The sequence below is a fragment of the Cajanus cajan genome, chromosome 3 (genome assembly GCF_000230855.2).
Source record: "Cajanus cajan strain Asha chromosome 3, NIPB_CcT2T_4, whole genome shotgun sequence".
In the NCBI taxonomy this organism is placed as follows: Eukaryota; Viridiplantae; Streptophyta; class Magnoliopsida; order Fabales; family Fabaceae; genus Cajanus; species Cajanus cajan.
This window is the reverse complement of record NC_138519.1, coordinates 19,476,066-19,490,932: the sequence shown is the minus strand read 5'-3', so window position 1 is coordinate 19,490,932 and position 14,867 is coordinate 19,476,066. Positions and strand designations below refer to the sequence as shown.

Sequence of the window (14,867 nt, the reverse complement as noted above, 5' to 3'; positions counted from 1 at the left end):
TCAAAACTCTAATTCTCATATCATCAAAAAGTGATGCATACATGGAGCTAAGAGTCTTAAATAGATCTAGAAAGCTTATGGAACAAGCTAGGCAACCAAGGTTAAGAAATAATCATGGTTACTTAGCCTTAGTTGATCTAGGCGCCAAATTTGAATTTGAAATTCAAATTTGGACGTCTAAACCACCAATATTTGAAGCCATGTGCTCCATGTGCTTCAAGATCTAAGATGTGTAATAGCCAATGAGAGAAGGCCATGTGGCAAACAAAGAATGTGTGACTTGTTTTTGGCTCCATGTGCTTGGATTTTGAATTTGAAATTCACATCACATGTTGGACAGCCACATGTGCTAAGAATTAAAATCAAATGCTAATCACATTGCCTAAAAATGAATGACACTGTTGAGATTCATGGAGAAATGAATCAACTCAGCCCTGGAGTATGAGAGTTTTGATGATAACAAAGGATGGATTCTAAGAGTTTGAAGCTGACCAAGGACACAAACCAGTCAAGAAGAAGATATGAATATCATGATGTGTAATAGGAGTAGCTTATAAGTTCTTATGTGTTGTATTATTTTGGTTAGCTTATTTTGCATGTGTATGCTTTGTGCATGAGTTAATTTTAATCTAAATTGACTAAGGGGGGTGTATTGGATTAGGATTTTAAAGGACCTTTTTAGTGAAAAAAAATCCTGCGAATTTTAAAAGACTTTGCAGGATTTTCATGACTTTTAAGATTTTGCAGGATTCTACAAGATTTAAAATCAGGATTTTAATGGATTCTACAAGACTTTTAAATCAGGATTTTAATGGATTCTGTGGGATTTTGTGGAGTTTTGACATTTGATAAGATTTAAAAAAAAATTCATACATTCAAATTTAAAAAGAGTCAAAGATAAAAATAATTATAAAAAAAACCAATAATGTCTAGATAAATAATAATAATAATTCTCCATAATATTCTATCATCTTTTTATAGCATCCACTATCAATTGTAACAATTCATCGGAATCCTCCTTGGTCCAAGCTTCATAGTTTTCTTTCTCTTTTCCTTTTTCTTTATTATTTCCATGTGAATCTCCCATTTGAATTATTAAAATAATATATGTTGAAAACCAGTTATATAAATAATTATGGATAAGAGACAAAATCAATAAATCTATCTTTAGAAGCGCACCAATTATACAAGATCGAATATATCTTGGCTATCCAAATGGATCAAATATCTTAATCATTATAAAAAAAATGTAAAAACGAAAATATAGAAATAAAAGATAATTTTATATATAAAAAAAATTAGTATATTCGATACTGAGAAAATATTTAGATATATAATCTTTTTATATAAACGGAAGTATTTAGATATAGAATATATATATATATATATATATATTTATTTATTTATTTATTTTAGTTATATATTATATGATAATTTTTAACGATATTTATAAATGTAAATTATTCTAACAAATATTTTAACAATATTTTATTTTTTTAAAAATAAGCTAATGAAGGCATAAATCCTAAACCCTAAAAAATTAGATACTGCAATGTCTTATGTTAATTTTCTTTTTTAAAAATATAAAAAAAAAATCTTAATTTCACAATATAAAAATAAAAAGAAAAATTCATAGTAAAAAAAATAAAATAATTGTTGAGTCATAAAAGGAGGGATAAGAGTAACAAATTCAAGGAAATGAGAGAGTTAACAGTTTTTATGCTGAGAGGGTTCTTCCCCCAACTAAGATCCATTTTCATCTCATTCTACTCACAGAAACCTTAACAAATTCATCTTATATATATATATATATATATATATATATATATATATATATATATATAGATTATGATATCAATTTCATCTTTCACCTTTTTGTTTTCTTGACGTGTGTTATAAAAAAATTACAACTTAAAAGTTGAAATTTCAAGCATTTTTTTATTATATAAAAGAAAAAATTCAACTACATAGAATAAAATAAAGCAAGTTAATTAAAGAGAACGAACAGAAAAATAGAGCATGTCAATGACACTATCATTTACATATCAGAGTTTCACAAAATAGGAGAATGAGATGAGAACAGTACTACAATATTATATATGAGCAATGAATAATAGTATAGTATTATTAGTAGAGAAAAAATGGAGAAGACAGGAACAGAAAAAAAAATGAAAAACTCACTTGAAAATTATTGAAACACTTGAAAAATCACTTCAAACAATCCTTCAAAATCCGTTGGGTTTGGATGGGATTGTTTTATGAATCTAGTATTTATAGATAGCACTAGAAAGTCCTTCAAAATCCCTCTCACACAACAATCCTTTAAAATCCTTATATTTTTGAATACCAATGGATTATTTTTAAGTTGTAAAAAATCTCAAATGAATACCAGTGGATTTTAATGGACTCTTTAAAAAATCTTGAAAATCTAGATTGAATACCACTGGATTGTTTTTAAGTGACATAAAATCCTGATTGAATACCAATTGACTTTTTTACTCAAAAAAAGTCTTTTAAAATCCTACGAAATCCTAAACCAATACACCCCCTAAGAGTGAGTATGATGATGATTTAAAATACTTGGAAAGATTTTTGAAGTATAAAATTGAGTTTTTGAAAGCTAACTCAAAATAATTGTTTATCATTAAGTGTAACCGATTATTCCAGCAATAGGTAAAAAGATTCTTGCTATAATAATCGATTATCTGTGAAATAATCGATTATTCCAAGAAGTACTCTCTGGAATAATCGATTATCCTGCAAAATAATCAATTATTTTGTTCTTGAGTGATTTCCAGAAACCATGAAGAACAAAATAATCGATTATTCTTTAAAATAATCGATTATCTGGATCTAAAAACTTTATAAATAGCTTTCACACACTTTGAAACTTAAGAAGTGAGATGAACTGAGAATCAAAAAGAGAAAAACTGATATTGTGAAGTCTTTGTGACCTTCTTGGAGTGTTTTCTTTGTGAAACCAAGAAGAAAAACATTTTGTGACATGCTTTGAAAGAGATAATCATCATCACTACATTCTTGGGAGAGAAAGATTAAGATTTGTTTGGAATTCACAGTCTGATTTGTTCAGCTTCCAGGTGAATTCGTTCCTTTAATTCTTTGTGTAAAGTGTAAGGGAAATCTTGAGTAGGTGTCTCAAGTGGTAAGGAATTCTTGTAGTGGGTTTCTACGAGAAGTGCTTTCTTGGGGGCAAGAAAGTGGTTATCTTGAATGTAGGAGTATATGCATGTGTGGTATGCTTGTAAAACTTCTTCATTGAGATAATGGAACAAATCTTGATCAGGTTACGATTGAGGACTGGATGTAGGTCACATGTGGAGTGGCTGAACCAGGATAAAATTCTTGTTCATTCTTCTCTCACCCTTATCTTTTACATTGAGTAAAATCTTGGTTGAGTGTTAAAGTGACTAATCTTGATTAATATGTTTGTATGCATAACATTGTTTTAAACTGAATCAAAGTATTGCATATTAGTTGTTCTTAACACTGTACTTAATCAAGATTAATCAAGAAAGCATATAGGACTCATTCCCATTGGCAAGTCTTTCAAGGAACTTCTTTGAGAATTCATATTAGAAAAGTTTAAAGTTGAAATAAAGATCCTTAGAACTGAAAAATTTTTAAGTGTCATAGAATCAAATTCATCCCCCTCTTGGATTAAACCATTCTTTTCTAACAGACACCTCCTAAGCCCAAAATTACACAAAGAGAAAAAATTACAATAAAGTTCCTATGCTACTTGGTCCAAAATACAAGACCTAAAATAAGAAAATTATATACAAGTATGTGAGAGGTATTAGGCTTAATGATTTATTAGCTTATAGCTCAAGATGAGTTTAGGCCCACTAACTTTAACATGGGCTCAATCCTCTTAATCTCTTTTAGCCTAGCCCACTATTTTGGGCTCCTTTTGGATGGCACCCCTAAGCATACCTGAACATTAATTTAATGGTTGAATTGCACATCAATCGCTAAATCGGTCGCAAGTTAGAGACTAGTATATTTTAGTCGCTAAATTTGGTCACTATTTTGGACTTTTCTTGTAGAGACAACAAGACAAACACAAGAGGAGTGAAAACATATCTCATATATGTACAACATATATAAGACATATATAGTATACTGACACATTACATAATCACAACTCATCAATACAAATTATCCAATCCTCAATATTTATAACAGTACATTAAACACATTAAACTCAAAATCATATAGATCACTATTCAAAGACTCGTGAAACACATGCTACTAACTCTATATGTATGTGGTACTAATCTCCAATATCACAAAAAGGCACTCCAATACAAGGTAGCCTAGGAGCAGCAAAATATATGGAGTTATACTTACAATATAAGGGTGATTTCAATTTTATTAGAAATATAGACAATCATCTAAAACTTATATTGACCTCAATAGTTGATTTTATCATCTATTATTTTTAAAAATTATGAAACCACAATATTTTAGCTTAAATTTTTACAATTTGACCTTTTCTGACTAATTTTTTTCATAACTCGAGTCTTATACCTTTTTTTTTTTGGTCTAACACCATTGTAAATCTAACATCCAATGCTACAACTTTTGTAAAGATTGAAAAATCTAATTTGATGATTTCAAATGTTTTCATAGGCGTGCAAATGGGTGCACGCTTATGCCAATTCTTATTTTTCATGGGACCCTTTCAACTTCTTTTGCACAGGCATGCAACATGGTGCACAAGCATGCCTTTTGTTGCCTAAGGAAAAATTCACTACAATGAAGTGTGAAAATCTCACAAATCACACCCAACACAATTCAATCAATTAAAAGCATAATTAACACTCTAAACATACTTTTATACCATCAATTACCAAATATATACATCACTTTCACAATTCATCATCAATTTTATCAATCTTTACCCTTCTATATAAATCAAGAGTTTCTACAAGCACTCAAAGATTCACAAATAATCCAAAGAAACACAATTCATATCATATATAATACAAAGATCACCCGTAATGGGACACCCTTTACCCTACATCCATAATACTTGAAATAAATAAAATTAAATTAAGAAGTTTATCATAATGAAAATCCATCGTGTTCAACATAGAGAATATCACATTTAACAAAACAAAACCAATTAATATCCAAATAAAATATAATACATTAAAATAACCATTTTCCAAAACATAACTAAAGAAACACTAATTCCAACCAAGTCCCTATATCACATTTTATCATAGCATAACCCTTCTATGAAGACTAAGCCTCGTGACCAACATCCTTCACATCATGTTGAAAATCACCTACAACAATATACAAGAAGAGCAAAACAAAACAAGGGGAGTGGGAAACAATAACTCATTTCACCCTTTCATGACATAATAATTAAGCACCACATAACATTAAGATGCATTATGAAATGGACATGGATTATATGTTAGCATGCATGTGGCACCAGTAAAAACATCATATATATAACACTTGTGTATTGTAGCTAGCAATACACATAGATTAATCTAGGAGTATATGCCGAGTCATACCCTCAGCGCACTTTCACTTGAAGGACATATATGCTATCAGGGTGTGGTTAGGATAGTTGAGTCGCACAAGATACATCCTATGCACACAAAGGGCAAGACTAGGACTTCCAAACCAAATTATCCCCAAGGACTGATCCTTGAGCTTTTACACAAGAGGGCTTCCTTGGTGGTGTATTTCATATCGTACACTTAAAAATACTTTTATGCACATGATGTATGTCAAACAAACTCTATGCATAACATTTCACATGATCACATACATATCACACATCTTATCATATCATGCCATGGTTAAGCCTCGCTTAAACTTCTAGTCATATGACCCTCACAAAATCCATAAACATCAATTGTATCAATGTCAAAGCACATTAATCAATTCGTACATAGCTCACGATATATCATATCAATAGCATACTTGCACACTACAACTAGTTATCAATATTATGTAGTATAATGATTACACAACATTATTCGATACACCTCAATATAGAATGATTATGAGATTGTCTAATCATATGTTAACACCTTGATCATAGTCATTAAGAAATCAACATCACTAAATATTTGGATCATTAGCTTAACTAGTTTAGCAACCTTATCAATATCACATTAAATCCTTAAATATTGTTATCATCAAAACACCTTAAGTCGTTAGTAATCAACTTACATAATAAATTATTAACAATTAACTTCTCCCATAATTTATCTTTCCTATACATTTATATGAGTACCTCAAACCATTTGTAAGATCAAACACTTAAAAGGTAAATTTATTCACCAACACCATTCATAAACTACATTTTTACAACTTAATCTTTTAAGACATCAGGTGATCCAAACACCTTATCAAGAGGTATATATATGTTATCAAGTTGATTTTAATTTAATTAGAAATATAACATAATTATCTCCAACTTCTATGTTGACCTCAAGAGCTAATTATGTAATCTACCATCTTTAAAAAATAGAAAATCATAATGTTTTAGCCTAAATCTAACAGCCTGACATTTGCTTACTAATTTGATCATAACTTGAGTTATAGACTCCCTTTTTAAGTGATTTCAATGGCATTTGAAAGCTAACATCTAGGGATAAAAATTTTATGAATATTAAAAAACTTAATTCTACCATTTAAGTTTACTTAAAAGGCTTATAACGTATGTATGTTAAATTTCGCACACATAATATAAGATTCATCTTTTAACTCACATAATTCGATCATTTCTTAATATTTTTATGTGATTCTTGAGTCTAAACTATAATCCTAATGTCTAATTTTTGACTTGATTATCAAAACTTAATTTTATTACTCACACACAAAGAAATCATATAAATACCAAAGTACATTCATACCCAAATTTTTAGAACAAGACACAACTCACAACCAAATTTTTTTCTCTGAATCCAATTGGTAAAAACATAAATTAAAGCCTAATACTACTTTATTATATCATTAATTACTCAAATACAACATCAATTTCACATTCTAGTTATATACCCTTATTAACTACTCACACAATAATCATTTAGAATTCCCATGGGAACCGCAGGCAATCCAAACTTCATAATTACATGTTTAATTATGAGATTAGAGACATATACAACTATGCAATATTAAATAGAACAATAAGGAATAAAGAAGGGATATTAGGGTCAATTTTACTACCTAACATACATGTCATGCCTAGAGCAAAACTACTCACTCCTCTCTTACCTTGATGAACACTTGATGAACGCTTGATAAACGCTTGATGAAGAATATGGATCTCCAAGGTGTTCTGTTATGAGTTTTGATTCTCCTTCTCATTCTTTAGAGCGCGACACATGTGTTAATGATAATGTGAAGTGAGCCTACCCTAACTCTACTATCACATTTATAGAGACGCTAACCCATTGACAAAAGCCCAATTAATCATTTCTCGCAATTATAAAAAATAATTAAATCAAGAATATATCTTTGAAATAATAAATAACTTTCAAAATATATTATTATCCTAATTAATTATTTCTCACTATTTTGAAAATAAGTAAATAATAACTACTATTATTAATTTTGAAATATTACTCAGAATATAATACTAGGTCAATTAATTAATTCAAAATCTTATATATAAATACATACGATAACATGTCTTCAAATAAATAATTTCAAAATCCTTATTTTTCTTTAAATATATAAGACAATATCTCTTCAAATAAATAATTTTAAAATTTTTATTTTGCTTTAAATACATAAAATAATATCTCTTCGAATAATATAATTTTGAAATGTTTATTTTCTTATCTTAAAACATTGTTATCTATAAAATCTCTAAAATAATCAAAAGCCACAATATCTAATCAAAATACGTTAAATAAAATATAATTATATCCCTAATAATAATGAATAATTTCATAAATCTTTCTTTAATTAACAAAAATAATCATAGTCATTTTAAAAAAAAATCTTTAAAATAATTATAAAACCTATTTATTTAATTAAAATATCCTTTTAATAATTTGAAAAACTTAGAGTCTTATACACAAAGCCCATACGAACAATAAGAAACACAAATTTCCATCATACAAATCAAAACCATGAATTCTCTCAAGAATACAAAAGAAAAGACAATAGGGTTAGAGCCAAACTCATTACCTAATAAATGACCCAAACCCTAGAGAGAGAATTGCACTCACCCTAGTACCTTGATGATCATTAGGCGATAGACACAAGCCTATAGTGTGTCTCTTGCAATCTCGCTCTCCTTGAGAGTGTCTTGCATTATTAATGATAACTCCTCATAACTTCTTAACCTACACTTAACTCTTCAAGTTAAAATATCGATCTTGAGTTAAATATCCCTTCGTTGATACATTAATTAAAATCATAATATATAATCAAAATACATTAAAAAAAAATAAAACACATTTATCTCTAATAATTATTATAACAAATAATTTCACAAACCTTTCTTTATTTAATAAAAATAGTCATAATTATTTAGAAAGCCTTTAATTTATTTTATAAAGTTTTCTTTATTAATTAAAATGTCATTTAATAATTTAAAAAAAATTAGGGTGTTACATTTTCATTATCAATAATAGTGTTTCTCTCTAGCACAACATACTCAATTTACCTAAAGCTTGGCAATCATATAAAATCAACTACTTTTGTGTCTAAAATTTTTGAAGTGGGCTAGGAAAAATTGCAGTGAAAACATTGTAAGATATTAAATTTTGAAAAATTCATATTGGGGTAAAGAGTTTTTTAATGTTGAACTAGTTGGTGTAGATGAGAACTATGTACCTTTGTATGAAACTTACTTTCATCACTAGTTTATTAGAAAATGCTTTGCAAACATTTACATGTTACACAAAATTCAATAATATCATGATCTTTGCCATAGAATCATTTATCAAAGAAATGAAGGTACATGTCAAGGATATATCCTTCCAAATTATTGGGTTTTAAGTGAGGAGTCATAAGGAACATTTTCAAATCTTCTAGATCATTTGGTGATAGAATTAAGTAATCCTAAAAAAATTCCAAATTGATTTAAGGAAAAATGGTTGTTCAACATCATATTTATTGATACATGTGGTGTATTACATATAAAATGTTGCACAAAATGTAGATGTAAACTTCTTAATCCCATAAAGGACTTTTATAATGTCATAGTGGGCATTGATGGCAACTCATTGTCCCTAAATTATAAAGGATGAATTTTTTGTCGTCAAGATAATTTACAATGCAAATTAAGAAAGGGTTTTGATGGCCCAAAGAGAAGGTTTCCCCAAGATTCAAAATAAGGTGAGTTGATTGGAATGAACACTAAGTGTTAATATATACTTAATGCAACTAATCAGGTGAATTAAACGGTTCTACAATAATTCATGATTGTTGGGCAGATAAATTACTCAATATACACTTTTTCATAAATGATAATTAAAAAACGCATTTTAATGACCATTAATATCCAGTGTTTTAAAAATCAGATCGAACTGGCCGGTCGGACTGGTTGAACCAGGAACCGGTGGTCCAGCCGATCCGAACCTTAAGTTAGATCGGTTATGCATTTGACCCATTTCAAACTGGATTGAATCGGTCAATTTTCCGGTCCGACCAGTGAACCAGTGGGTCAAACCGGTTCAACCACAAAATTTTTTATTTTTTTTAAGGGACCACAAATCACAAAAATAACAATGAGAATTGAATTTTTTAATGGTAGAACAAAGAGTTTTATTAAACATAACAATGACTACTTGTTCTAATATATTTATTTGTAATATATGCAACTTAAATAACTTTTATAGCATATTATTAATTTTAAATTATATATTTAATAATATAATATCTATGTAGATATTACATATTTTATTTTGTGATATCAATTACAAGCATATTATATATGTACATATTATTTATATTTTTAATTTTTATTAATATACAATTTAACATGTAATTTTTTTTTATGAACTTCTTTATACAAAATAAAAATGAAGATAATTTTAAATAAGATGAAAATTAAATTTAAAATAGGATATGAATTTATTAAAATTTATAAGTATAAAATATATTTAACATAAATATTTTTTTAAAAAATTAATAAAAACCTAGTCATACGATTCAATTAGTGACCTACCGATTCAACCTTTAACTTACTGACCCAATACCCTAACCGGTTCGATGACCGATACGATTTTTAAAACTATGCTAATATCAATCAGTGGGAAATCAGTCACTAAACTACTTAACAACCGAATATAAGTAGTTGCGAAAATTTAAGTTGCAAAACCGATTTACAACCAATTTTAATGTTGTTGTATAGCAACAAAAAAGTTAATTACTTTAATTGTTGGGACCCACAAATTTCATCTCTGATATAATAAAATTAAAAAATAAATTTATGTTACTTATTACCTAATTTGGTTGCTATTTGGATTATTTTTTTTTATAAAGTATCGAATGTGTTTTATATTTCTAATTAAGATAATTGATGTATTTGTTATTATTAATGTTTTCATAAGGCAGACGAGATTTGTGAAACAATAGAATAGAAAAGTATTGATATTATTTAATTTGTGAGTAATAATAGTAAGAGAGAGGGAGAATGATAATTATTTATTATTTTAATTATCTATATTCTATAATATATATATATATATATATATATATATATATATATATATATATATAATCACGATTGTGTGATTTAATACATATTTTTTGGAAAATTTTATTTTTATAACAATTTCTAAACCATTTTCTCTTACTAACTTTCTTCTACTATTTTCTTATTTAATTTATATTTTCTCTTACCTTTTTTAGTAATCACCTTGATCTCTACTTTTTTTTATCATGATATTCTTTTATTTTAAAAAATTAAAAAAATTATTTTTTAATTAAATTTAAAAACTTAAAATTAATAGATTAATTATAATACCAATTAGATAAATATATTTTTATTATTTAATTTTTATTTTTAATAGAGACACAAAGTGCGTGAACCCTACTAATCTTACTAATGAATAATAATAGAGACACTTAATACCTCTTGTTTATACTAATAAAAATATTTATGAACAGTGACAGTCACACGTTAATGCGTGTGTTTACTATATTTAAAACAATCAATATATTGTTAAAAAAAACTGTTATAATATATTAATCAGTATAAATAACTTTAACTAATATGTATCTATAATCTTAACATTAATAAAGGATATCTTATTTTAGTATCCATATTTTTTTTTACTCTTTTACCTCATAACTAATTTATTAAATTAATTTTTTTTACCATTTAACTTATTTATTTAATTGCACACTTTTTACTTTCTTAATTTTTTATATTCTTTTTTTATGACGAGACATGAAATGTTTCAGTTTTACTAATATATATAAAATCACTCGTTAATATATGTAGTATTTACAATATTTTTTATTATAAAAAATTTAAATTTAAAATACCATATTATTTTTACATCCACAACAATATCTATAACAAAGGTGATACACTTTTTTATATACATTTTGAAAGTATTTTTACCTCTATAATTAGCTATTTCCAAACCACCTACCTTTCAATTGCAAATACCTATATAATTTCTATTATTTTATTTTATTTTTATATTTTAAATAAATAATAGAAACACAAAATATCTTTTTCTCTCCTAATTATAATATAGTATAAGAATATACCAGTTTTAATATTACTTTATGATATTATTTATTGAAGAATAATAATGAAATTACATGGTGAAAAAAATTATTAAAAAATTATTAAAATATATAAGGAATACATGTGAACATAAAACATTCTCCCTCCTTTCTTAGTCAATAATAATTTTAGTAGAATAATTTTAAATCCTTCTACTTCACTTTTTACCCATCCTCCTACTCTCTTTTTCATTTTAATAATAACTATCGAATGTGTTTTACATTTGAAGATATTAAATGTGTTATTTTAATGAGGTAGAAGAGATTTGTAAAAGAAAAGAAAAGAAAAAATAACATTATTCAATAATAAGAGAGAAAGAGAGAACGTGGGCAAGTTAGTGGGAATGAGGCAATAACCGCCATGCATAACCGTACGTAAAAGCGTATAGAACATAGTATAGTGTGTGAGAAAGCAGCAGTTTAAGGGGGACAAAAAAAGGTCGAAAATCGGAGAGAAGTTAGTGTGGTGTTGATCTTGTTTTTGGGGTATGAGTTGAAAATGCACGGGAAAAAAGAGCAAGAAGAAGAGTATATAAGGAAAGGTCCATGGAAAGCTGAAGAAGATGAGGTGCTACTGAACCACGTGAAGAAGTATGGCCCCAGAGATTGGAGCTCCATTCGATCCAAAGGCCTTCTTCAAAGAACTGGCAAGTCGTGTCGTCTTCGTTGGGTCAATAAGCTTCGACCAAACCTTAAGAAGTGAGTCAATGTTTCTTCATAATGGGTAAATATACGTGTGTAGTTCATTGTTGTTACTTGCACCTGTGTTTGTTTGATGAAAACTTGCAATGATGAGGTGATCACGTTGCTTCCCATTGTTCCTAGTCTCGGATCATTTGTGTTAAGCTTAAAAATAACATTTTTATTTAATGGGGTTTGGAAAATATTGTCTTGGCATGGCCTTTTGGTTTTGGGGTTGTGTCTTGGTCTTACGTACCTTAAGTGCATGGGTTCAAGTTTTTACTAGAAGTTGGTCCATGTATTTTTCATGCTTGTTACTGGCACTTGTGTTCGATGATTTTTCGATGATTGAGTTGCTTGTTTTCTCCTTTTTAAGTTTAATGGTAATTTTAGTCCACGAAAAAATGACTTATTTTGGCTTTAGTTCCCAACTTTTAAAATGAAAAGGTTTTGAGCATATTAATTTGGATTCACCTCAGTTTTTGTTGAATGTGGAAGCAAGGATTAGTTACTTTTACATCTATTTTGATGTGATTCTTACTTAATTTTAGATCGTAAACCTGAAATCAAACAAGCACTTTGTCCATGTCTTTTATCCAAATTTTAGTCCTTAAGAGCTAACACATTAAGGGACAAACTTATAAGGTTTTTAGTGTCTAAAGTTGTTGTATTTCAAAAATTATGATATTATTTTAAGTTTACAGACGAAATAATTTGATGTTTTTTATCTGATTCTTGTCTTTTGGTGTCTCTCCTGGCCTAATTCCTGAAGTGGTTGCAAGTTTTCACTAGAAGAAGAGAGGGTTGTGATAGAGTTGCAGGCACAATTTGGGAACAGGTGGGCTAAGATTGCAACTTATTTGACAGGGAGAACAGACAATGATGTTAAAAATTTCTGGAGCAGTAGGCAAAAGAGGTTGGCTAGGATTCTGCAGACATCAGCAACAAAATCGCAGAAAAACAAAACTAAAGTTCCTACCTCTGTTGATGTTCCAACTTTGGAGGTAGTTATATTCAAAGTTTCCTCTATTTCCGGGCTTTTCTTTTGTTCTACATCCATTATTATGTTTTTTCTTCAAGAACTCAGTTTCAAAATTAATTTGTTTTTCTGAAAATGGTAAGATTCTATTCAATGATGAATTCACTCGAAAACAAATTTCCATAAGCAAATCATAACTGAAATTTTGACAGAGTAAATCAGGTTTGAAGATTCAAGAACTAGTTTGTTCCGATGAAAAGTTGAAAACAGTTGCTATTTAATAAAGTTACTCAATTTTGTGGCGAAATCTGGTCACGGATAGTTTTTAAAAAACCTTGATGTTACTCTATGTGCATTCCTCTACTTGTATTCCTATTATTGCAGATGCCCCATATTCTTAACAATTCTTTTCCCCAGAGAATGCAGTAGCAGATTTGAAAAAGAAAAAAATAATTCCACTGAAAATTTCTTGAAAAACATTTACAGTGACTCTATTACGGGAATTAGAATTTTCAAATAATTAAGGAGAGTTAATATAATGTATAAGGAATGCTAATGCAATGGTTTTTAAATATTTAAAGGATTATTATAGTAATAGAAAAAGTAAATATTTGTATAATCTAACGAAATCTCGAGATACTTTTATAATTTACTCTTAAAAAAATAAGTAAAATGTATGTGGCAGTGTTCTTTTCACTATAGAAAATTTTTCATATAGGCATAACATTAAGTTGCTGATTTGTGTAGGCTCCTAAGTTCAGTTCATCATCAGAGGGAGAACCATCGTCAAAGCCTCATTCATGCTCACTACCCTTCTTCGAGAATTCCGAGGTTATCAAAATGGTGTCATTGCCAGATCTAATAAAGCCCGAGTTGCCTAGTTCTCACACAACCCAATTTGAACAAGAGTTCACCCTTTTCGATAGCTACGAAAACACTGAACAGAATCAGCACGTTGCCTTTCCTCAGATTCCAGAACTGCACAATGATCTCGCATTCTCAATGGATGAGCCATGTTTCATTGAAGACTTTGGTCCCCTTGATGCATCTGAGTTTGGAACTTTCTTTGAGTCACCAGGAAGCTGCAGAATAGGGACGAGGGACACGGTTGATAACTCCAGAAACAGTGACAGCTTCTTCGATGATTTTCCTGTGGACATGTTTGATCATATGGACCCAACTGAGAGCCCTTCTAATCTCTGACTTCTGTGTTTGTCGTTTATTCCATGTGTTGTTGTGTCGCACTAAAAATTATGTCATACTTAGAGTTTGGTCATTTGTTAAAATATGGTATTGTTGATCACTGATGTCATTCATAGGATACTCAAAGACCGACATTGCATTGGTCTTTCTGATGGCCAAATTGTCCTATTGGGTTGTGTGGAGTTATTGTAGTTTGCTAATTGTCATATATATGAATGTGATCTTTGTAAAATAATATGATGAACTGGTGTTTTTT

General features: G+C 28.5%; 1 protein-coding gene across 1 annotated transcript; it reads left to right on the top strand.

Annotated features, from left to right (window-relative positions):
* Positions 1-12,058: 12,058 nt before the first annotated feature.
* On the top strand, positions 12,059-14,846 carry DUO1 (myb-like HTH transcriptional regulator family protein). The gene is made up of 3 exons (XM_083072118.1): positions 12,059-12,447; positions 13,202-13,433; positions 14,156-14,846. Exons 1-3 carry the CDS (start codon positions 12,248-12,250, stop codon positions 14,609-14,611), a joined length of 888 nt encoding a protein of 295 aa, XP_082928244.1. The 5' UTR covers positions 12,059-12,247; the 3' UTR covers positions 14,612-14,846.
* Positions 14,847-14,867: the final 21 nt, after the last annotated feature.

Bases quoted from the DNA above. Each gene is read 5' to 3' on its own strand.
- DUO1 (XM_083072118.1), top strand. From the start codon at position 12,248: ATGCACGGGAAAAAAGAGCAAGAAGAAGAGTATATAAGGAAAGGTCCA. The intron at 12,448-13,201 runs GTGAGTCAATGT...TAATTCCTGAAG, and splicing joins CTTCGACCAAACCTTAAGAA to TGGTTGCAAGTTTTCACTAG. The intron at 13,434-14,155 runs GTAGTTATATTC...TGATTTGTGTAG, and splicing joins TTGATGTTCCAACTTTGGAG to GCTCCTAAGTTCAGTTCATC.